A 26697-nucleotide genomic window follows, 5' to 3' on the forward strand; every position below is an offset into this window, starting at 1 on the left:
AGCTGCAGGGGGAGTGGGGGGGCCTGGACTCTCAGGGTGCACTGGGCCAGAGTCCCAGGTCACCCCAGGAAGGCTGGAGTCTCAGGTCACCCAAAGAGTGTGGGTTAGCAACGGAAGGGCCAGGCCGGAGCTCTCCCCGGGAGGGCTTGCCAACGGACCAGGGCCCTAGGGCAGGAAGGTGCTGGCACGCGCTCCGGCGAGGGCACCCCTGACTGCGCCCCTTGCTGCGTGAGCCCCTGAGCCGCCGGCCAGGTGCCCCTGACCCGAGGCGCTCAGCCTCTGCCCACCTCCCGCAGCCTTCCCGAACCAGGATGGGGAGGGTGCCCGAGGCAGCGGCCGGGCTTTCCTCCCGCTGTTACCCGCCCCACCTCCACCCCTGGATCCCGGGCACGGAAGGCCTCCCTGGGGCTCAGCTGTGCGATCCAGTGTTCACTTAGTAAAACTCTGGGGAGGCTTCCATGGAGCCACAAAATCTGGTTTCTGCCGGTTGCGGGCTAGAGGCCAGGAAGAGCTGCCCTGCCCTAGGGGCCCGGAAGGCCCAGCTGTGGCCCCGACTCCATCCTCGGGCCGCTCCGAAGCCCCCTTGGGCTCCGGCTGGAGGACTGGGCGAGGGGGTTAAGCTGCTCCATGGGGGTGGGGGACGTTGTGGGCCTGAGGAGTCTCCCACCCAATAACAGGGACCCCAAATCCATCAGCCCACGCCCGCGGGAGGCACCTACCGGAACTGGAGTTCATTCGGCCGTCCGGGCCTCTAAGGCGGGCTTCGCTCTCAAGATGGGGCGCTGGTGCCTTCCCGTGTAAGGAGGGCTCGGAGACTAGCCCACCCTTGCAGGCGGGGTCTGCGTCCGGCTCCACGGGAGCTGTGCCCCCACGGACCCGGAGCTGTCCCTGGCGGAGGGGGAGGGTCGCCTGCCATGTTCTCCGAAGGTCACACAGCAGGTGGCTGGAAGCCCAGTTCAGGGTCCTGCAGCACCGGCCTCTCCCGCAGGCCCTCTCGCCGACCACAGGCCGGGCGCTGCCCGCCTCCCGCCCTGTGACTCAGCACCCTTGCCCAGAGCGGCACGACTTTTGGACCCTGCCCACTGTGCCGGCCTCCTGCTCAGATCCGTCCGGGGTCTCCCACCACACCTGCCCGGGATGCGGGGAACCGGAGCCGCTGGGGGCCAGGGCCAGCGTTCCAGCAGGATGGGCTCCCTGGGCCGTTCCCAGGTCATCATACTCTCCTACGTGCTGGTGGCCCTGGAGCTCACCTGCCTTTTCATGCGGTTCTCCATCATGCCGGTGAGTCCCTCCCCCGGGGAAGCCAGCCACCCGTACGCCCCATCATCCCTCTCCTCCTCCATCCGGGCAACGGCAGGAGCTGGGAGTGGGGGCCCAGGGCTGTCCAGGCCCCTCACTGGGGAACCCGGGGGCTGTGCCTCCTGGGCTCTCCATCAGCACTTTCTGGGGCCGGTGCAGGGCAGACCCAGGGAGGGGCCACAGAGAGCCACCCCCACGGTCACGCAGCCCTTGTGGGGACAGCGCCCCTCCCCCTGGCTGGCCTGGCTCTGTCCCTCCCGCCCCGCCCGGGCTGTTGCCCTATCGATCCTCTGTTCCAGCAGCCACAGGGCTCCTGCCTGTCCTGGCTCAGGCCTCTGGGCTCAGGTCTCCTCGGCAGGGAGCCTTCCCTCCCAACACCTGCCCAGACCCTGGAACCTCTTCCCTTCCACTCAGGTCGTGCTGGGTCCGTCCTCCTGTAGGTTGCCCAACGCCCCACTTCCTGTCCCACAATATTAAATTATTCCTGTCTCCCCGACCAGGGCGTGAGGGCGGGGCTGGCCCCATCTCTTCCCCAGCAGCCTCCCCTGGACTGGAACTCTGCCCGGTAAGCGTAGGCGGTTCGCTACTCGGCCATGGTCAGCGCTTGGTGCCCACCTACCGCTGTCCATAGAGTCCGCCTTTGCTTGCCAGCTTGTTCCGTCTGTCCACAGACCCCCCCGTGGGGCTGGCCCGGGTCTCACCCTCCCCAGGCAGCAGCACCCAGGGGGCTTTGGATGTCCCCGAGGGCCTTTCCCATCTGGTCTGTGTGCGGCCATAGCACAGCTATCGGCCACTTTTTAAAGTTCCTGGCAGGGGTGGGTGGCGGCGCTTGGGGGGCTCAGTGGGTTAAACCTCTACCTTTGGCTCAGGCAATGTTCTCAGGGTCCTGGGGTCGAGCCCCACATCCGGCTTTGCTCAACGGGGAGCCTGCTTCCCTCCCTCTCCCTCTGCCTGCCTCCCCGCCTACTTGTGATCTCTGTCAAATAAATAAATAAAATCTTAAAAGAAATAAATAAAAAATAAAAATAAACAAAAACAATAATACAAATAAAGTTCCCCAAGGGATTCTCATGAGCAGGCTGTGCCCGGGGATCCGAGCGGGAGGCGCCCTGCCTCTGCTGCCGGGAGCTCCCAGCCCAAGGGTGCACCCCAACTCCAAGGCCTGACTCCTTTCCATAGCAGCCATGTGGGCTGACCAGACGCCTCGCTGTCCTGTCGTCTGCAATGGGTCACAACATCCCTCCCTAGGAGGGTTGGTGCGGGGAGCGACGCATGGACAGTTAAAGGCACAGAACAAGGGTGGAACATTCCTTTCTGCAAATGCTACCCGACCACCCACCAAGTGCGTCCTGTTCTCAGGACCTGGAATACAGCAGACATGGACTTCACGATGCTTAGACTGTGCTGTGTGGGAGAGAAGGCTACTGCAGGGCCTGGGAGGGCCCACGGACTGGGACAGGAAAGCCTCCCCCAGAGGGCAGGCTTAGAGGAAACTGAGCAAACCTGGGTGATGCAAAGGCCCTGGGGCAGTGAGAACAGCGCAGCTAGAGAGGAGTGACCCAAGGGGAGATGGAGATGAGGCCCCAGGAAGGCTGCCAGGACACCAGGAGGTTGCTGGCCGTGGGGAAGGCAGGAAGCCGCTGGCTTTAAGGTCTGTCATGAAGGCTGAACCCAGGAGCTGCCAATGGATTGGATGTGACTGTGCAAGAAAGAGGGGTGGTCAGGGATGACACCGAGGATTCGGACCTGAACCCTTGCAGGGGCGGACGCGTGAACCATGGAGCAGAGGAGCTGGTCCTTGGGGTGGGAGGGGAGGACGAGGCAGGTGTGAGTGCGAGAAGGTGGGCTACACTGGGGCGGGGGAGAGCGCGGCCTCACTAGGGGACTGAGTGATGAGGGTGCGGTCGGGGCGCCGACAGGAGAAACCCGACCCAGAGCAGGGCTTTGGGCTTCCCCAGGGGGGCTCAGCAGCACCCCCGAGCCCTACCCCGCACCCCACGCCAGGAGCAGGGGGATTTCAGCTGCACTGGGGAGAGGGGTGTGCACCCGAGAAACAAAGCAGGCGGAGGGATGCCCTGGACCGAGCTGAGGGAGAGTACAGGGCGCGGGGTCCAGGGCGAGGGGTACTTGTGTCCTGGGGCTGCCGAGACAGTCACCGGAGCTGGCCGTCTCCCAGTCTGGGGGCCACAAGTCTGAATCCCCGGGGTCTCAGGCCTCCTTCTGAAGCCCACAGGGGGTGGTCCTTCCTGCCTCTTTCAGCTTCTGCTGGTCCTAGCCCCTCCCCAAATATTCCAGTGTCTGCCCGTCTGTCCTCTGGCGTGGCTGTCCTGCTGGGCGTGTCCGTGTCTAAAATTCCCCTCTGTGTAAAGACACCAGATCACCCTAATGACCTCACCTGAACTTGGTTCCCTCTGCAAAGACGGTATCTCCAACTACGGACCCCAGGAAACAATCGGGGGCTTCCGTGGGGGGAGGGGTTACCAGGTGAAGGGTATGAGGAGGGCACACGCTGCTGGATGAGCACAGAGTGTTATACTTAACCACAGATCCGCTGAAGACCACCTCGCGGCCGGTTACGCACCATACGGGGGGCCTAACCGAACATGAAAAAAAGACTCTTGTCTCCAAATAAGGTCACATTCCGAGTACTGAGCTTTAGGACTTTTGGGGGGGACCCAATTCAACCCATTACAGGTGGGGTCACTGGAGGGAGGGGCCAGGAACTCAGAGGCCAGGGTGCAGATATTGAAGTCCCAGGATTAGAGCGCGCTAACCCTCCCATTCCCTGGAGAGACACCGGTCACGGCCTTCCCCTCCCCAGGTGGGCGCCAGCAGACCCCAGGAGCCCCCAAGAGCAGGCATGGGTCCTGCTGGAAAATGGGTCAGCTTCCGGAGGCCATCAGGGTATTTGGGGAGCATCTCTTGCTGGCCCCGGAAGATGCCACAGTCCACCAGGCAGCCTCGGAGGGGTCAGGTGTGCCCTGCCACAGGGAAGGAGGGCCAGTCCCCCCCCCTCACTGAGCACGGAGCCCCGCAAGCTGGACCCAGAGGCCCCAGTGAGCTCCTCGCTATGGGCAGCTGAGTTCCAGGCCCAGGGCCCCCTCACGGGCACACCACAACCACAGCATGGTCAGAGCCAGAGGGCAGGCCTCCCTCCCCTCCAGTTCAGGGCTACCTCCCCCACTCCCCACCCACTGCGCACCCCAGACCCCCTGACCCTTCCCTCGCGCCCTTCTTGTGTTTGCAGTACTTGACCCGGCAGCTGGGCCTGGATTCCGTGGCCTTTGGCTACCTGCAGACGGCCTTCGGCGTGCTTCAGCTTCTGGGGGGGCCCGTGTTTGGCAGGTACCAAGGGGAGGGGTGGGCAGGGTCGCCCCTCAGAGGTCACAGGCTGGGTCATGCCAGCTTCCCAGACCTGAGCATGGGCGCACCCTGGCAATGGCAGCCCCTGCTGCACAGGAGGGGCCTGCCGAGCACAGGCCTATGGTCCCTCACAGGCGGGGGGGGGCACCCCTGTACCCCTCCACCTCCATATCCACCAATCCTGGTGGCAGCCAGAGAGAGGATTGTTCTAGCAAGACTGGTGGCTGCAAACGTCCAGCCCACTGAGCTGGGGGTCCCACCAGCAAATCTTCAGGACCCCTCAGGGCCGCAGTGGGGGGGGTGTTGTTCTTGGGTTTGGGTCAGGGTAGCACCCATCCTTCCACAAACCCTGAGGAGGCCAGATGAGCGAGGCAGGATCTTCAGGATGTGCAGGAAACGGGCTCCAGAGGCGGGAAAGCCAGCGAGCAGGGGCTCTGGAGGTTTTCCTGGGGATGCTGGGGGCAGGAGGAGAAAGGGCTGGAGCCTAGGAGACATGAATTTGTTTGTTTGTTTGTTTGTTTAAGATTTTAGTTATTTATTTGAGAGAGAGAGAGTAGGAGCAGGGGGAGGGGCAGAGGGAGAAGCAGGCTCCACCCTAACCTGGGCCTGACCCAGGTGGGGCGGGGGATCCCGGGATCATGACCTGAGCGAAAGGCAAAAGGCAGACCCTTAACACTCAGAGCCCCCCAGGTGCCCCTGGGAGACATTTACTGTACAACAAGCAGGCCCGTGCTCCGCTGGGGCCCCACAAGGTTTTCTCAAGGGGAGTGGAAATGCCCAGCTGGGCCGGACACCCCCAGGAAATGGCAAGGAGCCCAGCAGAGGCTGGGGCAAGCTGAGGCCCTCCACGTGGGGGCCCTCCCCCAACATCCTACACCCAGGTCTCCTTCCTTGGCCATGAGGGGATCCCTGTGGCCTAGAGACCTGGCAGCCCATGGGGTGGGTGTCAGGGGCAGAGGAGCGAGGACCCTGCCTGGTATCCATAGGGCTCATGGCTTCGGGCCCCCAGGTTCGCCGACCAGCATGGGGCGAGGGCGGCCTTCACGCTCAGCTTCCTGGCGTCCTCTGCCTTCTACCTGCTCCTGGCGGCCGCCTGCAGCCCAGCCCTGCCCGGCGTGGCCTTGCTCTATGCCTTGCCCTTACCTGCCGCCCTCATGCACGGGCTGCCAGGTAGGGCCAGGTTGGGCACCTGTGGGAGGACTGTGGGTGGGAAGGTGCGGGGCACGTGGGGCGGGGGGGAGCCTGGGCCCAGGTTGGTGTGGCCAGAGCCAGAGGGCAGGACAGAGGTCACCCTCTGCATGCCAGTCTGGGCCTGAGAGTAGGACTGGGGTGGAGGGGGTCAGGTGTGACACGGGGATGTGGCCTGGGGAGCAGGTGGGGGAGGGGAAGGGGCGTGGCCTGGGCCACAGGGGCCTCTGAGGCGGGGCCACCCCTCTCAGCACCCCCCACTCCACCCCCAGCCGCTCAGATGGTCATCGCGGACCTGTCTGCACCCGAGGAGCGGCCGGCGGCCCTGGGCCGACTGGGCCTGTGCTTCGGGGTCGGCATGATCTCCGGCTCGCTGCTCGGCGGGACTCTGAGCGCCGCGTGCGGGTGAGTGGCCGTGGCGGGAACCCGGCCGGGAGCGGGGGTGCGGGTCAGGACAGCGGAGACCAGCGTCGGTCTCCCCATCTGCAGGCCCAGCCTCCTGGCCCAGGTGAAGGGAGAGCCGGCCGGCCCCACGCGGTGGGCGGGGTTAGTGGGTGGGCGGGGTGCTGGGTGGTGGGCGGGGTTAGTGGGTGGGCGGGGAGCTGGGTGGGCGGGGCAGGGAGCGCCCCAGGGGTTCCCAGCTGGGGGGAGGCGTGGCCCTCAGGTGTCTGGACCTAGAGAAGCCAGAGGGCAGGCCCTGGAGGCGGGGTCCCGGCCTGACCCGTTGGCACACTGTGGCCAGGGGGACGGGGTGGGGGGTCGCTGGGGACAACCGGACCCAGTTTCCGGAGGTTTAGGAACAGCGCGGAGCCGTGTCTGTCCCAGCCGCCCCAGAGCGCGGCCGGGAGTGCGCCTTAACCTTGGACCGGAGACACCTTGCCCTGGAGAGGCTCCGCCGGACTAGGGAGGGGCCCCTCATTTCCGCCGCCGGGAGACTAGTGCCCCACCCTGTTCCTCCTCCCCGCCCCCAGCGCCCCAACACACACTCAAAATCGGTTTCTTCTTAGCATCGGACCTTGCCCCTTGCCTTCATTCAGACCCAAGTCTTGGCTTTCGGTCTGGAAGGTGGGTGCCCAGCTGTAGGGGGGGCCGTGCCCGCTGGTGACCCATCCACCCTGTGCGGGCCTGGGGAGCCGGCCTGGGACGTCACTCGGGGGCGGGGCCTGGCTGGCATCTGAATCACACGCGCACGCACTCGTACACAGGCTCATACATGAATCACACACTCAGCCACAAATCACACACACTCATCTGAGTCACACTCATACAGGAAACACACACACGCACCCACGAGTCGCATGCACACTCATGCGAATCACACACACACACACAAGCAAGCAAGCGCATGCAGCCTCCTCTGCTGACCCCAGGCCTTCCAACCCTGGTGACCCTCCGCTACAGACCCCAGGAGCGGTGGATGCAGCCGGGTGACGGCTGATCCCCGGGGACCGGGGAACAGGAGGCGAGGGTGGCCCTGTGACGCCAGCTCCCAGTGTGGAGGGAGGTCTCTGTCCACACCCCCAGCATTCTCATCAGCGCCTGGCCTTTGCAGGTCTGTCTCCGCTGGGCTCCTCCGGCAGAGGCCGGAGTGGGGAGGGCAGGGCTCCGTCTATCAGGTTCCTCGCTGGTGTTTACTGAGCCTGCTAAGTGCCCTGGGGTTCCACGATCCGGATATGGCAGGGAGCAGTACAGGCCAAGTTCTCAGATGAAGGGAAAATGACACGCATTTCTCTAATGCTGGGGTGAGCCACGTGGGGTACAAAGTAAGAGCAAGACTGAGGGCTGGTGGACAGGTGGTCTCAAAGACCTCCCACTAAGGAGTGACGGGGGAGGCAGGAGGACGTCTGGGGAAGCAAAGACCCAGCAGATGCAAAGGCCCTGAGGTTGGGGGAGTGATGAGGCTGGTGAGGCTAGAGTGGGGCAGCAGGGAGGGGACGGAGGGGAGGTGTGTGGGGGGCCGTGGAGCCCTGGGCAGGTGTGGGCAGGGGAGGGGTGTGACCCGGCTACTGTGTGAACGTGGGAGAGAGACCTCTGCAGGGAGACCCGCCAGGTGGCCCCTGGCCCAGTCCGGAGAGGGAGAGGGCAGGGTCTGCCTTGGTTTTGTCAACGGGTGGGGTGCAGGTGTGAACTGAGGGTCTGGGGCCGGGCCGGGCGAGCCATGTCCTCATGTGGGTGGTGTTCAAGCCCTAGGAACTGGTTCAGGTGGAGCCCCGAGCCCCGAGCCCTGACGTGGTACTTCACGTGAGAGGAGGCATAGTGAGGACATGAAGGGAAGGAGATCCGGAAGAACATTCCAGAAGCCAAGAGGCATGTGGGTCCCAGAAGGGAGAGCCCCACCGCGCTGACGGGGTGGCAGTGACCACGATTCTGCCTGCACGTGAGCGGCTGGGGTGGTGGGAGCAAGAGAAAGAGGGCGTTAGTCTCCCCAGGAAGGTTGGGGGCACGTGAGTGGGCCTGGGTGTGAAGAGGGTGCGGAAGAGGGAGAGGCAGGGCAGCGGGAGCCCCCCGTGCGGCCCCACCTGGACGCTGAACAGCCCAGCCGCTGCGGGCCGCCGGGCCCCTCCGGTGCCCGGGACAGGCGCTCTCACCCGTGAGCCGGGCCGAGCTGCACCGTGTGCGGGCTGTCCGGAGCCTCCCCCCGCCAGCCGCTCCCGCATCCCCTCGTGCCGTCACTTTCCTTTCCCTCCGTCCCAGCTCCTGGCCCAGAGGACACCACTCACTGCCCTTTCCTCGAGCAGCCCCCAGGATGGCCCGCACGCCTGCCCTTACCTTCCAGAACAATCCATGTGCTTCCTCTCCTTCTTCCGTCCCAAGATAGAAGGTGCTCTACAGCCCCTACATTTCCTTGGATGGGTGGGAAAACCCGAGGTCCTGGGGGGAGTGTCTCCCCCATGGAGCTCCAGGAGCCTGTCCAAGGCCCAGGGCAAGTGGGCTCCAGGATCCCAGTGCCCCGTGGCAGGGGCCAGTGCCCTGTCTGCCTGTCCTCCTGGGGCAAGGGCCACATTGTGTCTTCCTCCTTCCCTCTCTTCCGTGGAAACCAAGGCACAATGTGAGGGCTCCCCGGCCTCCACCTTCCCGCCCACGGCACCTCCCGCGACCCCTCCCGCAAAAGTCCTCAGCCATGCCCCCCACCTCCTGGGAGCAGGGGGCAGAGAGAGGAAGTGGCCTTGGCAGCCTCCAGGTGTGGGAGGGGCACTGGTTTAACTGGTTTGGGCTCAGGCTGGAGCTCAGCTCCACTCCCGCTGGGAGGCTGGGCTCCCGCAGAGGGCCCAGGCTCTGAGTCACTTAGCAGGTGGGGACGCTCTGTGATTCATGGCCCAGAGTCAGGTCCCCAGGGAGGGGGTCCAGGGATTCCTGGAAAGGGGAGCCACCTGTTGAAGGAACACTGCTGACAGTGGGGGGGGGGGGCAGGTCTGACAGTGGGACTCAGAGCCGGCAGACCCCACTTGCTGAGTGTCGTGGGCTGCTGCACACAGTCTCGGGTATGGGGGGCTCTGTGCCCTGCAGGGCCTCAGGATTTGGACAGATGCCCCTGAGGACGGCAGTTCAGGGAGACCGAGGAGGATGCTGGGGCAGCCCCCAGCTACAGACCCTGGAGGTCAGGCCAGCTGACGCCCCTCAGGGTCACCGGGCAGCCCTCCTGGGCCTGGTGGGCCCTTGGTGTCTCAGGGAATTTATGACACCCCTTATCTCCCTGAGGACTTGGGAGGTTATCTCGGCCTCGGGTCTGACTGGGGAATGGGAAGCCCTTATCCTGCTGACAGAGGGTTTCCGCCCCGGTGACACCGCGACACCACTGTTTCCCCTGGAAGTTAATGAGTAAGCGCCTGCCCTGAATGACTGCGTCCGGAGGGACGCCTGGGTCAGCCCAGCGGCCTGCTCCACTTCGTGGAGCTCACCGAGGCTCTCCCCAGGCTCTCCCCACCGTGGTGGGGGGGGATAGGGACCCAGCAGGAGGACCCTGGGTGTCCCACGCGCAGGGCAGTGCACAGACCAGGCCCAGCTGGCCAAAAGCTCGGCTCAGACCTGAGAGGTGAGGGAGAAGTCCGCTGTTGAAGGAGGCGCTGGCAGGGACCGTGTTCCAGGCAAAGGGAAAGCATGTGCAAGGGCCCTGGGGCAGGAAGGAGCTTGGGACCTGCTTGGAGGCCGGCGTGGTTGGAAGTGGGGGGACCAGGTGCTCGGGGAGCATGGAGGGCCGGAAGGGTCAGGCCAGGCAGGGCTTCCTGGCCTTTTTTCTGGGACCTGGAAGGCAGAGGGAGGCTGAATCAGGAGCAGCCCCACAGGGCTTCCATGCTCAGACAGTGTTCTAGCTACAGCATCCAAGGACTGGGTAGGGCAGGGTGACTTCTGCGCCCCAGCCCCAGGCCAGACTCTGGTGACCTTCGCAGCCAGGTGTCATGGGAGGCTAGGTCCCGCCGACAGCAGCCTGTCCTCCAGGTTCCAGAGCAGAGTCCTGAGCCCCCTGGGGCCAGGGGAGCCTCAGAGCAGGGCGAGGGCGTCCTGGCTTCATGAGTGCTGTCACCTTGTGGCCGGACAGGGTGGGGGAGGAGAGCAAATGCGCATCATCCCTGCAGGGTGGGCAGATGGCCCGGCCCCCCGCCCTCCTGATGATGTCCCGTTGGCAAATGACAGGCCCCTGGGCTGAGGAAGAAAGGCAGGCCCTCTGCGGCCCCTGGGAACCTGGTACCGGACAGCGTGTCTGGGGAGGCCGGCCCCCAGGGAGTCCAGCCCTCATTTGCCTCTGAGGAGAGCGGGTCACCCAGCAAGGTCGCCGCAGAGAAGGGCAAAAGGACAGAGACTCGGGTGCCCAGAGTCCTGTCCAGAACCCCGTCCTGGCCTCCATCCCTCCGACCTCCTGTTGGTCCACTCAACCGAGAACAGAAGGGATGGGCGGACACAGAAGCGGGAGCGTCACAGGCCGCGGTGGTTGACACTCGGTCTCTCTCTGGGCTCCAGTAAGCCCACAGCAGCTCCGTGGGATCCTGTGCAAAGGAGGCCAGAGGCCTCCCCACAGGGGAGTTGACTCTGCCCCGTGCTCAGGGGCGCACTGACCCTATGGGCCCTGGAGAGCGGCGCCGAGCTGTGTCCTGGAGGACAGAGCAGCGCCTGGTGGGGGCACCAGGCCAGAGAGTCCCAGGCCGAGGCCACGGCCCTCCATGCGATGGTGAGGGCGGGGGCCTGCTGAGCTGGCGGGCCGCATCTGTTCCCCTTGCCTTCTGCTCACCCTCTGGCACTTGTCCTGGGGGAGTTGGAGGGGGCTGGTGGGAGAAGGACACCCTCACGTCCCCTGGGAAGCTGCACCCTCCCCCTCCCTCCAGGGCCCCCAGATTCCCCGTGCTCCCTTCAGTTTACCAGCCCTCATGCTACGGGGTGGGTCGGATGCCCCAAGGAGGGGCCTGGCTCCTTGCCACCACCCAGCCCTCGCTTGTCACCAGCCTCCCAAAATAGCCATCGAAGTGGCCGCCCCTGCTCCCGCGAATTTCCGGGGCATCTGGCAAAGAAAGCAGGTTCTGTCCCTGTCCGCCAGGCCCCGAGCAGTGACGCGCAGGTCCTGAAGAAAGAGCCTTCTCTCTGGGGCCAGCCGTCAGGGCCAGGGTGTCCCTGCCCGCGTCACAGATCAGCCCCTGCCAGCCCTGGCCCTCCCCAGGCAGCTGAGCGCAGGCCTCTGACCCTCTGACCTGTTGGTCAGTGGAAATGCCCGTTGGTTGGGAAGCTTGGTGGTCAGGAGGCCTGGATATCCACCATCCTGGTCAGTGGGGGTCGGCAAGTGGGGGGAGGGAAGGGGACAGAGATGGGCCAGTGGGGGAGGGGAGGGTCGGCGACTTCCAGCCCTACTGCCGACCACCTGTGTGAGCCTGGGCAGTCCAGGCTGGAGATGGGGGGCTGTCCCCCCTAGACCCCTGATCCCATGTAGGACAGGGCCTGTCCTGCCTATGTCAGGATCCTGTAGGAGCTCTGTGTGTGCGTGTGTGTGCACACGCAGGAGCTGTGCTGGGGAGGGGCAGGGCAAGTCCTTTCTTTGCACTCCGAGGAGGGCCAAGGGCACCTTGCATCTATGCCCTGAGGTCACTAACAGGCGACGCTGGTGAGCTTGGGTTAGGACTCGGAGCCTGGGAATAGCTCACACGTGTGTCCATGGTCTGATGTTCCCTGGGGTCTTGGCTTAGGGTCCTCCCAGGTGCACTTGTCCTTGGGGCCAGACTGGCCATCTAACGGAGCAGGCCCTTCTCAGAGGTGCCCAGCGGGCAGAGTGCCGGGGGCTCGCGGAGAAGGGCGCTTGCAGGATGTGCAGGAGTTTCCCCCGCGGCTGAGGGGAAGGGCTTTGAGGCCATGCGCCGGTCTGGAAGGTCAGAGAGGGGCCTGGCACAGTAAGAAGCTTCCATTCCCTCCCATCTCCCCCCTGCACCCCCAGGAGCGGCCCAGGTCGGCCTCCGCAAGAAATGGTAATGATCGGAAGGGCCCGCGCTGTCGGGTGACATTGGCTGCCCGGCCACCTGGCCCTTCCAGGGGAGTCAGCGGCTGAGTTTCCGCGCGGTGACTCACGCGGGGAGGGACTTTCTCCGACGCAGAAGCTGAGGGCCCGCTGGAGTCTGGGTCCCTGGCGCTCTGGGAAGGCAGGCAGGACGGTGTCCTGAGCGCGGCGTCTGACACCCTTCCCTAGCCCGGCGTGCCCACCCTGCAGGAAGATGGGGCGCCATAGCAGGGGTTCCTGAGGACTACGGAGCGGGAGGGGAAGGAGGCCTGACCGGGCTGTGTGGGGGTCCCCGGGTGGAACCAGTCCAGGCCTCTGCACCCCTACGCCTCGGCCTCCCACGCACCCTGTCCTGGTGTTCCGACCCGGGCCGCGACGTTCCCCACCAGCCCAAAGGCCCAGACATGTGGCACTCAAAGGAACTGCCGAGACGTCCCCCACTCCAGGAGGCCTTCCAGTCCCACCAGAGGGACGAGGACTGATCTGGGGACAGGGACCTCAGTTTGCTCCTCTGTCAAATGGGAAGGACGCGTGGCCGGCCCACTTCTGCGGAGCCATGCGGGGTCTCCTCCACATGGGAAGACCAGGCTGGGGCTGAGTCCGGGGTCCCCAGCTGTGGGATGCCCCGCCCTGGCTGGGAGCAGAGGGTGCATGTGCACACACACACACACACACACACGTGCACACACGTGCACACACGCAGGTACACCCACACGTGTGCCCCAAGCCCGTCCTCGGGGGGCCTTCCTAACCCTCGGCAGTCTGGGAGCCGACCGTCTCCTGGGAGACTCCGCCCCGGCCCTCCAGGGCTCAGGTGCCCGGCTCCCACCGCGACCCCCCCACCAGACCCGGGGATGCCAGAGGCTGCCGCTGTCACGGGAACATCAGGCAGGGTGACAGCTTCACCTGCTTCTTCATCCCGTTGGGGGAGATCCCGCACCCAGAGACCCTGTCCTGTGTGACCACTGCTTTCACCCCAGGCTTCAGTGTCCGGCCTCCGTGGCTCTCGTGGCCAACCTCGTGGCAGCCGTCCTCAGCTTCACCTGCATCCCCATCAGCACTAAAGTGGTTAGCGCCGATGCTCCGGCGGCCCCGCCAGGTGAGCCCCGCCAGGTACACCGTACCCGGATGCCGGGTCGCTCCAAGGCATGAGCCCCCCCCCCCGCCTCACCAGCCAGCGCCCCAGGCCTCCCCTCAGGGAGAGCTGGCCAAGACCAGGACACACCAAAGCGTCCGCAGTGGCTTCCTGCCCGCCGAGCCCAGCACACGCTCCAAGCAATAGGCACGCGGGGCAGGGGTTAGAATTTAGGGGCCACTTGCATCCTCTTTCCCTCCCTGAGCCGCTCTGCAGCCCGGCGTCTCCCGGCTGCCAGCGCCATCGGGGCTGAGCTGGGGGCGGTCTCGGGGGAGGAAAGCGTGGGGTGCTCAGAGAGGCCGAGGCAGGAGGCAGGGGGGATGTTAGGGGAGGCGCAGGAAGGACAGGAGGGACCACGGGGAGGGGTGAGCCGGGATCCTGAGCCACACGGAGGCAGGTGCCCCGGGGCGCAGGTTCTGGGGCCACGCCGAGGTGGGAGGCAGAGTGGTGCCAGCGAGGGCACGTGGGGCCTCCTGGGGCCACAAGGGAAGGTCAGGGCTCCACAGAGGGGCCAGCAGAGGACCCCACGCCTTGGTGCCCAGTGACTGAGGGGTCAGGAGGGAGGACATGCCTGCGAGGGACAGAGAAAGAGGCAAATACAGGCAGACCCCCGAGGAAGCCAGACGGGGGCGGGGCGACCAGGTTGGGGAGCTGGGGAGCGGGCCACCGCACAGTCTGAGTGGCCTCTCGGGGTCCCCCAGGAAGACCCGACGCCGGCGTGTTTGACCTGAAGGCCATCAGCCGCCTGCTGCTGCGGCCCGGTGTCCTGCCCGTGTTCCTCATCAAGGTGGTGTCCGGCTTCCCCTCCGGTGAGTCCCAGAGCCTGGTGCAGACCCTTCCTCTGCCTGGTGTCCCGCGCTCCACGCCCCCCCCGTGCCGTCACCCGTCATGTGGGTCCCGGAGAAGGAGAGGGTCCCTGGTTAGGCCGGATGGCTGCTCGGGTGAGGAGGGGAAGAGCGGGAAACAGGCCCCACCTGCCACTCAGTCCTCGGTGTCCCCGCTGTGGCTTCCGAGCCCCACTCTGGGGTCCTCTAACTGGGGGGCAGTGCAGAGACCAGGAAGCTCTTGCCTTTGCGAAAGTGAAGGTCCTGGAGTCGGGTCTGTAGGGGTAAATGCGGAGGCAGGGGCTGCCCGACCCAGCCCTCACCGGCTGTCCCAGATCCCGATCGACTCTTTGGGGTCACAGCGATGGGACCGGAGTGGCTGACTTCATTCAAAGGGTTCTCTGGGGGCCACCAGTGGGCACAGGGTCACAGCATCCCACACTGTCAGCCCTGGGGCCCCACCTCCCAGCGGCCCTCATGCAGGGTGCCCCAGGCTCTAGCCAGCTTGGCCACAGGGACGCTTCGGACCTTCCTGGGCACAGTCTGCTCTGGTCTCTGGGGCCGCGCTTCCCCAGCCACGGACCCATGAAATCCCTGGGAGCGCCGTCGGTCGCTGTGGCCTAACCAGGTTCCCAGCCCACTGGCAGGGGAGGTGGGCTCTGTGGCCAGGAGCTTGGGGACGACCAGGCAGCCCCTCCTCCCCTCTCCCAGGACTCTTCATGGTCATGTTCTCCATCATCTCCATGGACTTCTTCCAGCTGGACGCCGCGGAGGCCGGCTACCTCACGTCCTTCTTTGGGGTTCTCCAGATGGTAAGCGGCTGCCGGTGCTCAGGGCATGCCACGGGTGGGTCAGGGGTCTTCGGAGGCGATGGACCTCACAGCCTGCCTGCCTCAGTGTCCCTGCGGCACGGACGGTGAACTGACAGGGGCTGCCGTCCCGCCTCATGGCTGGGGCATGTGGCGAGGCCGCCCGCCCACAAGCAGGCAGGTCCCCCAAGCTCTCAGAGTCTCTGACTCCTCATCCGTCCAGTGAGGGGAGCACGGTGACTCATGTGGTGATGACGTGGCCAAGCCCTCAGAACAGGCCGGCCCCACCGGGTGACAGTCACTCTCTGTCCTTGTGAGATGCCCCGAGCCTGGCAGCTGCCCACCAGGAGACGCCCGAGACACGTGTCCAGGTGGGACAGGTGGCCAGTGCTCCAGCCCCACGCCCCAGCCGCCCCTGGGCACCGGCTCCAGGCCCTGGGGTGGTGGGGACAGGTGGCGACGTGCTGCCGCCACCCCGGACGGCGGCCCAACAGCCGGAGTGCGGACGGGGCTATTCTGGGACCGTCTGGGGAGAAGGCCGTCCTGGACCGCTCCGGAAGCCCGTGACATTCCCGGCACCCCCAGGCCATCTGCTCCCCGGCCCTGGGCCCAGCACCGCTCTGGCCCCCAGGCTGAGTCAGCAGCTCCTGGGTGGTTCTGCGTGGCAGGCGGGGAGGGCCGGCCTGGGGGGACACACGCCACCAATATGGACTAAACAGTGACAGCACAGCCAGAGTCGGGGGTCCTTGGAGCCGGTTCTGAACGGCTACCCCCGGGAGGCCAGGATGGCATGTCAGCTAAAGCCAGCAGACCCCTGAGATCCTCGGCGGGCAGGGGCTGGACAGACTGGGGGCCTGTGGCCGGGTCAGGGGCAAGGGGCACAGTGGTGACCCCGCCTGGGACAGCAAGGATGGTGGCCGGCCCCTGGGGGTGGCCGGGCCCCAGCCCCATCTAGAGGCTCTGTGGGCAGAGGTGGGGTTTCTGTTTCCAGAGAGAAGCCCAAACCCCCATGGTCCGGCCCCTCCCTGCCCCCAGGCCCCCAGGGCAGGAGGGCCACCCCCACCACAGGCTTCGCCTGGCCCCACAGCTGGGCTCCCGCCTGCTGCCCCCCCCAACCACTTCCTGCCCCACTGTGAAGTGACCGCGAGGGGACCACAGCACCCCCTCCCCGCTTCCCGGGTGTGGGGCTGCCTCTGGGGTTGGGGGCCGGGGGGCAGTGCCAGCCCAGATGGCCCTAACGTGAGGGGATGGCGACGCCACCCCGGGGATTTGCCGCCTTCAGTCCGTCGCAGACCTTCCCGCGAGAGGTGTGCCGGCTATGCCTTCACCTACACCCCAGGCCTTTTCGCCGCGTAGTATGGGGTCGGGAGGGATGGAGATAAGCCTCCAGCCACCTACACATCCCATGTGTCGGGGCAACCAGCACCCCGCAGGAGAATAGGGTCCTCAGAAGGGCAGAGGTGCAACTTTAGATGGGGCGGTTGGTGTGGGCTGGGAGGGCTGCAGGTGCAAAGGGCCTGGGGTTGGGGAGCTCACCCGCTGCTGAGCAGGCTGAGGCTGAGGGCTCGCCTCTGAGGCCGTGGCGGGGGTGGGCAGTGTGCAGGGCAGGAAGGATCTGAATTTACTCAGACTGCGGTGGGGCTGCAGACAGGGTCCGCGCAGAGGCTGGACAAGGTCTTACGAGGCCCCCCAGCTCTGGGTGCTGTCAGAGAGGGGTGCACGGAACGTGGGGGCTTCAGGAGGCCCGCATTAGGGCTGGGGGAGGTGCGAGCTGACGGGCCTATTAACTCCTGGGTCCGTGCAGTAGTAGCCTGCGAGGCATGGAGTCCAGGACTGTTTAGGTGAACAGGAAACTGAGGCACAACATCACCGCTCCAGGGTTTGGGTCTGGGTGTGTCCGAGTGGGGACGGGCCAGACTCGCCCTCGCGAGCTGCTGAGAGCCCCCCAGCTGTGCGGCGCCGAGGGACCTGCCCAGGAGACCTTCCTCTACAAAAACAAGCAAACAAAGAAATCTGAGGAAGCGAGTCTGAAAGTAGGATTTTTTTTAAAGGACATTTATGGTTCTGCTTTAAAGCAGTCTTGTTAGATTCGCTTTGAAGGGGACCGCTGGCCCTCTGAGTGCCGCATGAGCTCACAGGGGCCTGTGGGGGGCCAGGCCAGCATCCCCCTCCCCGGGGCCCTTGCGGCCACACACAAACTTTGGGACCCACTCTGCTACTCTGACCTGGTGGCTGCCAGAGCTGGGAGGGGACCCCAAGGGAGGTCCCCATCTGCGGGGGCATCCCCCCAGCCAGTCCAGCCCCCTCCCACCACCGCCCCCTCCCCCGTCTCCCCAGGTCATTCAGGGCGTGGTCATCGGCCGGCTGAGCAGCTACTTCTCAGAGGGGGCCCTGCTGCGGGCCGGCGTGCTAGTCTTCGTGGTCGTGGGTCTGGCCATGGTGAGCATGTCCCTCTGGGCTGTCATACAGGGTCGGGGGGGCGGGACAGAGATAAGCCCCCAGCCGCCTACACATCCGATGTGTCATGGGTGACCAGCACCTCGCAGGAGAATAGGTTGGGGTCCCGGGCCCATCCCCCAGCCCTCTGCCCACGCCCAGGATGCAGTGAGCCCCTCCACCCCAACGGGGGCCGCCCTCCATGGGACTGCAGGGATGGGCCCTTCCACCCGGCCCCTGGTGGCTCCTGGTCGCCATGGCCTCTCCGCCCTGCCCCATGCCAGGCCCTGATGTCCAACGTCTTCCACTTCTGCCTCCTGATGCCTGGCCTGGTCTTCAGCCTGTGCGCCCTCAACGTGGTCACTGACAGCATGCTGACCAAGGCTGTCCCAGCGTCAGACACGGGTGAGAGCCGCAGCCCCCGGAGCCAGGGAGGGGCAGGCCCTGGGGAGCCCCGGGCCCTCCTCTCTGGACAGCTTTCTGGGCCGTTTCAGACAGAGCAGCTCCTCCAGTTCCAAGCTGGGTCTGCCCCGACCCAGTGAGTGCGGAGGGGCGCCCGCGGCCTGGGGTCTGAGATGGGGTGGGGCGGGGGCAGCTGCGGCAGGCGGCAAGTTGGCTCAGGTGCAAATCCACCACCTGGCTGGGCCGGGCCTAGCAGATGGGAAGAGGGCTTCCTGGAGGTGGTGTTTGGCTTGGCTCTGGAGCATGGGCAGGATTTCACGAAGCAGGAGGATGGCAAGATGGCATTCCCGGCACCCCAGGTGGGCAGAGGTGCGGAGGGAGGTGTAGAACCGAAAGTCTCCTGCAGGGGCCAGTTAGGAAGGCGGCTCAGGGGGGCCAGGTATGGTCAGCACAGGAAGGGGCTTGCCTGCGAGGCTGGGAGGAGGCAGGAGCTGGTCCTCTGTTCCCTCCCCGGCACCAGGGGAAGGGGGCGTGGAGGTCTTTCACGAGGGAGTCCATGAAGGCACACTGTTGGTCAAACCTAGGAAGCCCCCAGCTCCCCTCCCGCTACTCCCGGTAGACACAGGTGTCCCCAGACAGCGACCCCTGTCTGCACTTCGCACCTAGCTCTCTTTGGTGAGGCCCGAGTGTCCCATCCACACTCGGGCCCCGGGGCCTGACAGGGCTGTGGCTACTGCCCACGCCCTCCCCGCTCCTGGCAGGCATGGTCCAGGCCTGGGACAGGCCAAGTTCACGGGCTCTGGCGGCTGGTTGAGGGTGAAGTCTCAGCAGCCCTCACTCCATCTACCTGTCTGTCCGCGAGGGACAGACTGAGGCCTAGAGGCCCAGATGGGAACCAGGTGGCTGCTGGGCAAGGCCTCTCCCCAGGGTGGCCGGCCGGGCCTGGAGGGCGTCCTGGAGTGGTGGGCTGGCACCCAGGAGAGGCCAGGAGGAGGTGGGGGAGCCAAGTGTGGAGAGATGGGGCCACGGCCTGGCAGGCAGGAGGCCCGAGCACTCCCAAGCCGCTGGGACCACACTGAGCCCGCCCAGTGGGAGCCCCAGGCCCCACCCCTCCGCTCAGAAGGAGCTGGGAGCCGGTTCTCAGCACCAGCCTGGGAACCCGAGACCACAGAGGGGGTGGTAATTGCTCCCCGGTGTCTACAGGGCATGTGGGCGATGGGAGAAGCCGCTCTTAAATCTCCCCCACGCCAGCCCCTGAGCCCAGGCGGGGCCTCACCAGGCAGCTCCTAGCCGGCCCAGCAGGGAGACGAGAGAAAGAGACAGACAGACACAGGCTGTGAGCCCCAGGAGCCCGGGACCCTGTGGGCCATGTCACGTTGATGTCACCCACATGCACAGTAGCTTGCACAGGGCACAGCCGCAGGGAGGGCAGTAGTGACGGGGTGGGGGCGTCTGGTAGCGGGGGACTCAGGCAGTGAGGTGAGCCTGGGAAGTGGGTGGGGGAGGCACTCATCCGTCCACATGAGGGGTGGGGGCTGTGGGGTGATCCTGGGGGGGTGTCAGCCTGCCCGGGACCCCAGCCCCACGCCCACCCTTCCCGGTTCCTGGCCCCGTTGGGATGCCATCGCCCTGGCAGGTCTAGGAGGGCAGGGCCTAGCCTGGGGCCTGTGGCTCCACTCCCAAACTCCTCGGGGGGCTCTGGAACTTTCTGGGCCATGGCGCGGGCTCAGCCCCACCTCTGGGTGGTCCAAAAGGAGCAGCCCCACAGGTCTGGGTGGAGGGAGCCAGGGCAGCAGGGCCAGGACCGGGTCGGGGGTGTGGAACAGGGGAGGCCTCGGCTGTGTCCCGGGCGGGAGTGGCCAGGGCAGTGGTGCCGAGGGACCTGGCCGAACCTGACTTGCCCCCCTGCCCTCGCCCCTTAGGGACCATGCTGGGCCTCTGCGCCTCCGTGCAGCCCCTGACTCGTACCCTGGGGCCCACCGTGGGCGGCCTCCTTTACCGCAGCTTTGGGGTCCCCATCTTTGGCCACGTGCAGTTCGCCACCAATGTCCTTGTCCTCCTGGTGCTCTGGAGACTGCCTCTGCCCCAGAAGACGGACAAAGTCTGGTGACCACAGTCCCCCAGCACAGACTGGCAATAAACCTTTCATCCAGCCTAATTTCTGCAAAGTCCCGTGGGTTGAACAGGGCAGTTGGGGGTGAACGCCAGAGGGATGGAGAGGCTGGAGAGCTTCCTGGAGGAGGGGCCGGCCGCAGAGCCCCAGGGCTCCTGAGAGAGCAGCCTCCCCGAGTTGACCTTGTGCGTTGGGCCCTGCCCCCTGGAGGGCATTGCCGTCTGGTTAGAAGTCTGCCCCCTCCTCCGCCCCGCCACCCCCACCCAGACCGCGCGGAGCAACTTGGAGCAACTTGGCGCCCGGAGCTTGCAGCCCACCCCCAGTCCTCCGCCACTCGGCCTCAGGGCTAAGCACGCCGCTGCCCATTCGCCCTTGTCAGTCACCCCATGTGAACGGAAACTGCTTGTTTTCGAAGATGAGGAGTTCAAGGCTTGGAAAGAGGTCTAGGGAGCCGGCTGCACTCCCTGGTGGGGGGCCTGGTGGGTGGAGCTGGGGAGCCCCGTGCCTCCTCCTTCACCTCCCACCCCGTCTGGGGAGAGGAGCACTAGGCAGGGGAGGCCAGCATGACCAGTCCAGAGAGAACAATCCAGTAGCGGGGGCAGGCGACCCTGAAACCATGAAGGTCACCCCCTACGCCACCGCCCCGCACACAGGCTGCCTGGAAAACTGGTTGTTACAACTCGGGACCCCCAACCCCCAAATTCCGCGGTCCCGACCAGAGGGACCGCAGAGAGCAGAGGTCCGTCAGCTCTCCTGGCCCAAGAGCTCAGACCAGACCAGCTTCTGTGTGAACTGCATGGGGGACGGGGATCTCACCCTGAGCTGGACTGACCCTTGGTCTCCATAAAGGTCTGGGCAGGACAGGGGTGGATCTGAAGCCCGTGCAGGCCCCCGGGCCACTCTCTCCACTTCTCCAGAGGAACCCCTCCCCCAAGCACAGGTTGTGTTCAGGAGAAAATTCCTTGCAAGGAATGGTTCCTTTTCTTTTTGGAGATTTTATTTATTTGACAGAGAGCGCGTGCGCAAGCACAAGCGGGGGAGCGGGAGGCAGAGGGAGGGGAGAAGCGGACCCACAGGGGCCTGAAGGGGCCCAGAAGCAGGGCTCGATCCCAGGATGCTAGAATCATGACCTGAGCAGAAGGCAAACGCTTAACAGACTGAGCCCCCCAGGCGCCCCACAAGGGATGGTTTTCTCCGGTTTCCCAGCGAAGGGGGCAAGCGCCCACCCCCTCGCCCCAGTCAGCCCTGAGACCCAGCAAGGAGGCCCACGGGGCTCCCCTGCGTCCAGTGTGAGTGACAAGGCTTTAGGGCCCAATTCTGGTTCTTCACTCCCCACGCCACTGCCTCCCACCCCTGACATCCTTTCCGCCAGAAAGGTCGCCGAAATGAAGTTTCCCCTCAGCAGGCTGAGAACAATGTCCTGTTATTCTGTCCTCTGGCCGGCTCATCACCAGTGGCTGGAGGATCTCATCTCCTGAGTTCTCCCCACCAGGCAAGGCAGCCCTGGACACACTGTCTCGGCCAAGCCCAGAGGAAGCAGCTGGGCGGGCAGGGCAGAGGCTGCTGGCTTGTCAGCTGCCAACCACTGGGAACGGCCCAGGCCTCCCCTTACTCGCCCAGAAGCCCCGCTGCCTTCCTAGCCCCACATGGTGGGTGCCGGCCAGCAGGACCTGGTGGCCACATGGCCAGAAGTGGCTGCGGCCGCAGGGTGGAGTGGGGTTAAGGGCAGGCGACCAGAGGCCTGAGGCTTCCTTCAAGAGGGCTGCGGGACAGGTGGCGAGTGGTGGTGGGCGGCCGTTGGGGTCTGTGGGCAGAGGAGGTGCACGGACCTCAAGGGGGCAGTTTGAATGACCTCCCTGGGCAAGCACCAGCTCCGGCCTTCCAGCCCCACCCCCCACCCCGTCCTCCCAAGGCACACCCAGGAGCAGAAGTCAGCCGGGGACAAACCTCGGGGCACTTCCCAGCCTCGGGAGAGGCTGCTTGGCAAGGAGGGCGTGAACAGGGCCGCGCAGATGACACTGCGCTGGTTCAGAGAGCTCTCCCCGGGCCCTTCAGACGCCAGGGTGGTGGCTCTCCCCACCCCCACCCGACGCCCACGGGCAGGGCCTCCAACCCGAGCTCACCGCACCACGCCTGGGCTGGTAGAAAAGGGAACAGATCATTTTATTTGGAATGAACACATTGATGCAAAAACGAACTATTACGACAGATGGTTCCATGATAACCACCCAATAAATACATAGATAGTCTGATAATTTAAGGCGCCCGCTCAGCGGGCCGAGGCTCTGTGGCTCCGCATGGGAAGATCCTTCCGTGTGGGTCAGGGACACGGCTCCCGGCCTTTGTCCTCACTGTGGTCAGCGGGCGGGCGGCCCGCCCGGGTCCCCCGCAGTCCCGGGCGGCCCCCTGGGTTTCCTGCCGGCGGCGCGGCCCCGCGTCGACCCGACTCGTCCAGTGCGCGGCTCCTGGAGGGGGTGGGGGAGAGCAGGCGGTTAGGGCGCGCGGCGGGCGGCCGGGGTCCGGCCGGCGGAGGGTCTCCCCGGGGCCCCGCGCGCGGACACGCGGCCGCGGTGCCCCGCGCGACGGCCTCCCGCGACGGCCGGCACTCACCGCGGCGGCGCTCAGGGCGCGCGGGCCGGCCGGGACTCGGGGGGCGCGGCGGGCGCGGCGCGCTCCTGGCGGCTGCGGAAGTCCTGCAGGGCGCGGCGGTTCTGGAAGTCGATGAGCGCCAGCGTGATGGCCGCGTTCCAGCAGCTCTCGCCCGCGCAGCGGAAGTCGATCTCCTTGCGGTCGGTGGTGACGATGGTGAAGTAGACGTACTTGCCGGTGCGCTCCACGCAGTCCACCTTGAGGATGGAGTGGAAGCGCAGCTCCTTGGGGCGCGCGCCGGGCCCGGCGGGGAACAGGCGCAGGCGGTCGGGCGTGAGCACCCCGCGCTTCTTCTTCCACAGCTGGAACAGGCTGTCGCTGCGCTTCTCCAGCTCGCCCTCGCGCAGCACCTCGCCCGGCGTCCTCATGGCGGCGGTGGCGGTGGCAGAGGCGCGGGCGGTGCGGACGGTGCGCTCCGGAGCGCCCTGCGCTGCCTTTATAGGGCCCCGCCTGGGCCCGGCCCCGCCCCCGCGCCGATGCCCCGCCCCTCTCCCCGCCCCCTGTTCCCGAGACCGCGCCCCCGCCGTCCGCGGCCGCGGGAGGCCGCGCGCTCCGCTCCTGTTCCTCCGACGCCCCGGCCCCGGCCCCGTGGGGTGACTCGCGGTCCCACCCCGCCCCGGACGCCGGCCCCGCGGAGGAATGCGCTGCGGCCGGCCCTGCCCGCGGTGACTCAACGCCGGGGAGCCCCGGGAACCGCCGGGGGACGGGGCCGGCGCAGGGCGGGGAGTCCGCGGGGCCCGGGCCCCCACCCTCCTCCAGGCGCCCGGGCAGCCAGTCCTCGCGCGCCCGGAGAGCCCTTCCCCGGGAGACCCTCCGATGGCCCTGCCCCGCCGGCCTGCTCTCCCACCTCCAGCCCCGCGGGCCGTCCCTGGCCGGACCTTCCGTCTTCCCCACCCCGGGGCCAGGCCGACGCGGAGAGCGGGTGCTGTGAGCCTGCTTTCTCCTCCGTTTAAGTGGGGACAGTAACACTTCTGTTCGATGAGGGACGCAGGGACAGTGCCCCGTGGACGTGAGGGAGCCTCCTCCCTCCCCGGGGTCCTGGCCTTCCCGCGCCCTCCTGCCGGCTGGCCCCCGCCTGCACCCCCCTCAGGGGGGAGGGGGCCTCCGAAAGGCCCTGTGGGTGCCGAAAACTCTCTGCTGGTGCTGGAGGCTCAGCCTGGGGCGGGCGGTGGGGGCGGCTGAGTCATGCTTCCCAGTAGGAAGGGGGGGCGGGCTTTTCATTTACTGTCTCCCTTTTATAGGAGCAGGAGGGACGGCTGGCCCCGCCCGGTTCCCAGGGATGGGGGTGGAGTCCCGGAGAGGGTCCCGGCGGCCAGGGCCTCTTCAAGACACCCACTTTCCAACACCCCCACCTAGCTGTGACCCTGGGAAAGGACTGCACACCGAACAGGAAGGGCCCGGGTGCCCTGGCGGGCAGGGACAAGGTTGCAGCGCAGGTGCAGGTGCGGAGGAAAACCCAGGTCCCTGCTTCAAAAAGTTCTGGCGCTGGTGACGGCAGAGCGCAGGAGTCAGTGCGGGTTCAGGAAGCCGGCCCTGCCGCTGAACTGACCCTCCCCCAGCCACCCCTGTCGTTTGCCTGGGAAGTCCCCTAACCTCGCAGAGGGCAGTCCAGAACCCTGGCCCTTCAGGGTCACCGGCTGGGACCAGGGGCTTGGGGCTAGGAACCCGAGGATGGGAGCCCTGCCGGCCCTCAGGAAGGGGGCCCTGGGGGCCCGGGCCATGAGGACAGCTTGAAGGAGTCCCAGGGGAGGGGCGGTGCCTGCGGAGCTGCCCAGGGTGCGCCCAGGGGTGCTCTTCTCAGCCCCATTTCACAGAAAAGTGAGGCCTTAGGGAGGAGGGGGCCTGGTGGGAGGGGTGGGGCCGGGGGAAGAAGAGGTGGGGGCTTGAGGTGCTAGAGGCACAGACTGGAGGAAGGGGCTGCGGGGGTCCCCCAAAGCAGGGGGTGCCCAGTGAGGCGAGGTGAGGCCGCATGTCCTTGCCTCCCACTGGCCAGGCCTCTCCGGGGAGCGTTGGCGGGCCAGCGACCTGGGGGGTGCTCTGACAAGTGGGCGTCACAGGGAGCGGGGAGGAGCCTTGCCTCCAACCTGGGAGGGAGACCCTGGGGCAGGGCAGCCTGGGTGGGGTTCCCAGACGGTTGGGGGTTGGGAGCTGGGCCCACCCAGGCAGCTTCACTAGCAACGGCTCCTGCCCGGGGCAAGCAGCGGCCCCGTGGGCAAACTGCCGCCGGCTCCTGCTCCCAGCTAAGAAGTGTGAGCCTGGAGCCAGGAGAGGGCCCCGTGCCCGCCCCCCGAGTAGGCCCATCGGGAGGACCCTCTGGGGCAGGGAGTTGGGAGGGATGAGGACGCAAAGCACTGCCCTTGTAACCCCAATGGAGGACCTTTGGGGGGAGCTCCCTCCTTGAGCCATTTGGTGGCCGGGACCCCAGAGGACCCAGCAGGGAGATGGCTTCCCCCCGGGCAGTGGGGACCCTGCTGCGGATTCGGCCTACACCCTGCGGGGACCTGCGGCCCACCAGGCTTCTTGGCCACATGGGTGCTGGACGGCCAGCCACCCGCGGGAGAGACAGGGGCCTCGTTCGCCCTCTTTGCCCCTGTTGGTCCCCCAACAAGGTGGGGGCTGCTGGGGTCACTTTTTCAGATTTGCAGGGAATGGAGGGTGGGGTCTCAGAGAAGTCAGGGCCTCAGCTGAAGGTCCCGCTGCCAACCTGTGCACCCCAAGGCCCCGGGGCAGGAAGTAGCCCCACCCAAATGAACAGGGAGGGGCCTTGCCGGGCTTTGCCTCCCATTGGTGGCGTCAGGCAGTGTAGGTCAGAGCCAAGTTTACTAATATTTATCCAAGGTTCGCATCCGGGATTCACGCACAGCCTGTCTGGGGGGACACCTGCTCCTGCCGCCAGGCAGACAGGCTAGTCCCCAAACATCCGGCCAGGGACCCTTGCTGTCCCGTCCGGCTGGGGGAGGACGTCAGACGGCCCAGACAGAATGATGGCACCTCTCTGAAACGCCCCTCGTGAGCTCATCCATGCAGCCGTGAGAGGCCGAGCCCCGGAGGCTCTCGCCCAACCAGCCTGGGAACAGCGGCCTGTGAGGAAGCCGTGCGTCACGGCAGCCCAGGGCAGCCCAGGTGCCCCGGGCTCCATACCACCCTCTTCCTGTGGGAGGCGGTGCTCAGAACAGCCCCGGGGTGGGCCTCCCTGCTTCCCCTGCCTGGGAGACCCTCTCCCCGGGCCCCCTCCAGGAAGTCCCCTCAGATGGTCAGAGCATACCCTAAGGCCTACTCCCACCAACTATGCACTGCTGGGAACTGGGGTCCTGGTAGTGGCTCTAGTGTGAACCCCGGGAGGGTGGGGGAAGTCCACGCACCTGGGAGGTGGCCTGATGCCACCTGACCCGAGGCTGACATGGCCCATTGGCCACTGCTGCCTGCCACTGGGCCCGCCCTTGATCTCCCTCCTCCCATCGGGAACCTGGGAAAAGGGAGAGGCCGGAGGGCGGGAGGCGGGTGTCACCCCGACTTTCACGGTCAGTCTGGTTTCCTGTGTCCCTGTCCCCCTCTCTGGTTCTCGGGGCCCTCAGCAGGAGTCTGACAGGTGGGCCTCCGCACGAGACACTCATCAGTGAGAAACACGGCCCCTCCCCTGCCCAGAGCACCTTTCTCCTCCTCGCAAGCTCCCATCCATCCCGCACTAATTCGATCAGCTCCTGGAATGCAGGGACAGGGTCGCTGACTGTGGGGCCCCCAGAGCCCAGCCCAGGTGCTCAGGAAAGTTTCTGGGAAACGTGGACCTAAAAAGCGTCGACCTCCTTGTCCCAGAAATGGGACTATTCCGAGCAACTGAAGTCAGTGGGGGCTCTGTGTGCTTGTCAGAGCTCTCAGGGAGGGGTCGGGGCTGGGGGGCCGGGGCCAGGTTGGGGAGAGGAGCAGGAGCCGGCAGGCATGCCCACACTTCGGGCAGACTGCCCAGGGCCTGGGTCACGGGGACACAGGACCTTTCTGGGAGCCTGAAT

The 26697-nt window shown here is 66.3% G+C and overlaps 2 protein-coding genes and 1 long non-coding RNA gene across 3 annotated transcripts; 1 reads left to right on the plus strand and 2 right to left on the minus strand.

Moving 5' to 3' along the window:
• The first annotated feature begins 1081 nt into the window (after positions 1 to 1081).
• Positions 1082 to 20086, plus strand: SLC22A18 (solute carrier family 22 member 18). The gene is made up of 10 exons (XM_044261232.1): positions 1082 to 1281; positions 4547 to 4644; positions 5672 to 5832; positions 6123 to 6255; positions 13303 to 13421; positions 14159 to 14266; positions 14993 to 15093; positions 17428 to 17529; positions 17811 to 17931; positions 19851 to 20086. The coding sequence occupies exons 1-10, from the start codon at positions 1138 to 1140 to the stop codon at positions 20036 to 20038; spliced, it is 1275 nt and encodes a 424-aa protein (XP_044117167.1). The 5' UTR covers positions 1082 to 1137; the 3' UTR covers positions 20039 to 20086.
• A 2094-nt stretch (positions 20087 to 22180) lies between these two features.
• Positions 22181 to 22694, minus strand: LOC122914598. Its single transcript, XR_006385802.1, has 2 exons — positions 22652 to 22694; positions 22181 to 22506 (listed from the first exon to the last, which is right to left on the minus strand). It is a non-coding gene; the product is annotated as an uncharacterized LOC122914598 (long non-coding RNA).
• Position 22695: 1 nt separating this feature from the next.
• PHLDA2 (pleckstrin homology like domain family A member 2) lies at positions 22696 to 23091 on the minus strand (the record flags this gene model as incomplete). Its single annotated transcript, XM_044260359.1, has 1 exon — positions 22696 to 23091. A coding segment is annotated over exon 1 (363 nt), but the record flags the coding sequence as incomplete, so codon positions are not given.
• Between the last annotated feature and the right edge of the window lie 3606 nt (positions 23092 to 26697).

This window comes from Neovison vison, chromosome 7 (assembly GCF_020171115.1).
Source record: "Neovison vison isolate M4711 chromosome 7, ASM_NN_V1, whole genome shotgun sequence".
Taxonomy (NCBI): domain Eukaryota; kingdom Metazoa; phylum Chordata; class Mammalia; order Carnivora; family Mustelidae; genus Neogale; species Neogale vison.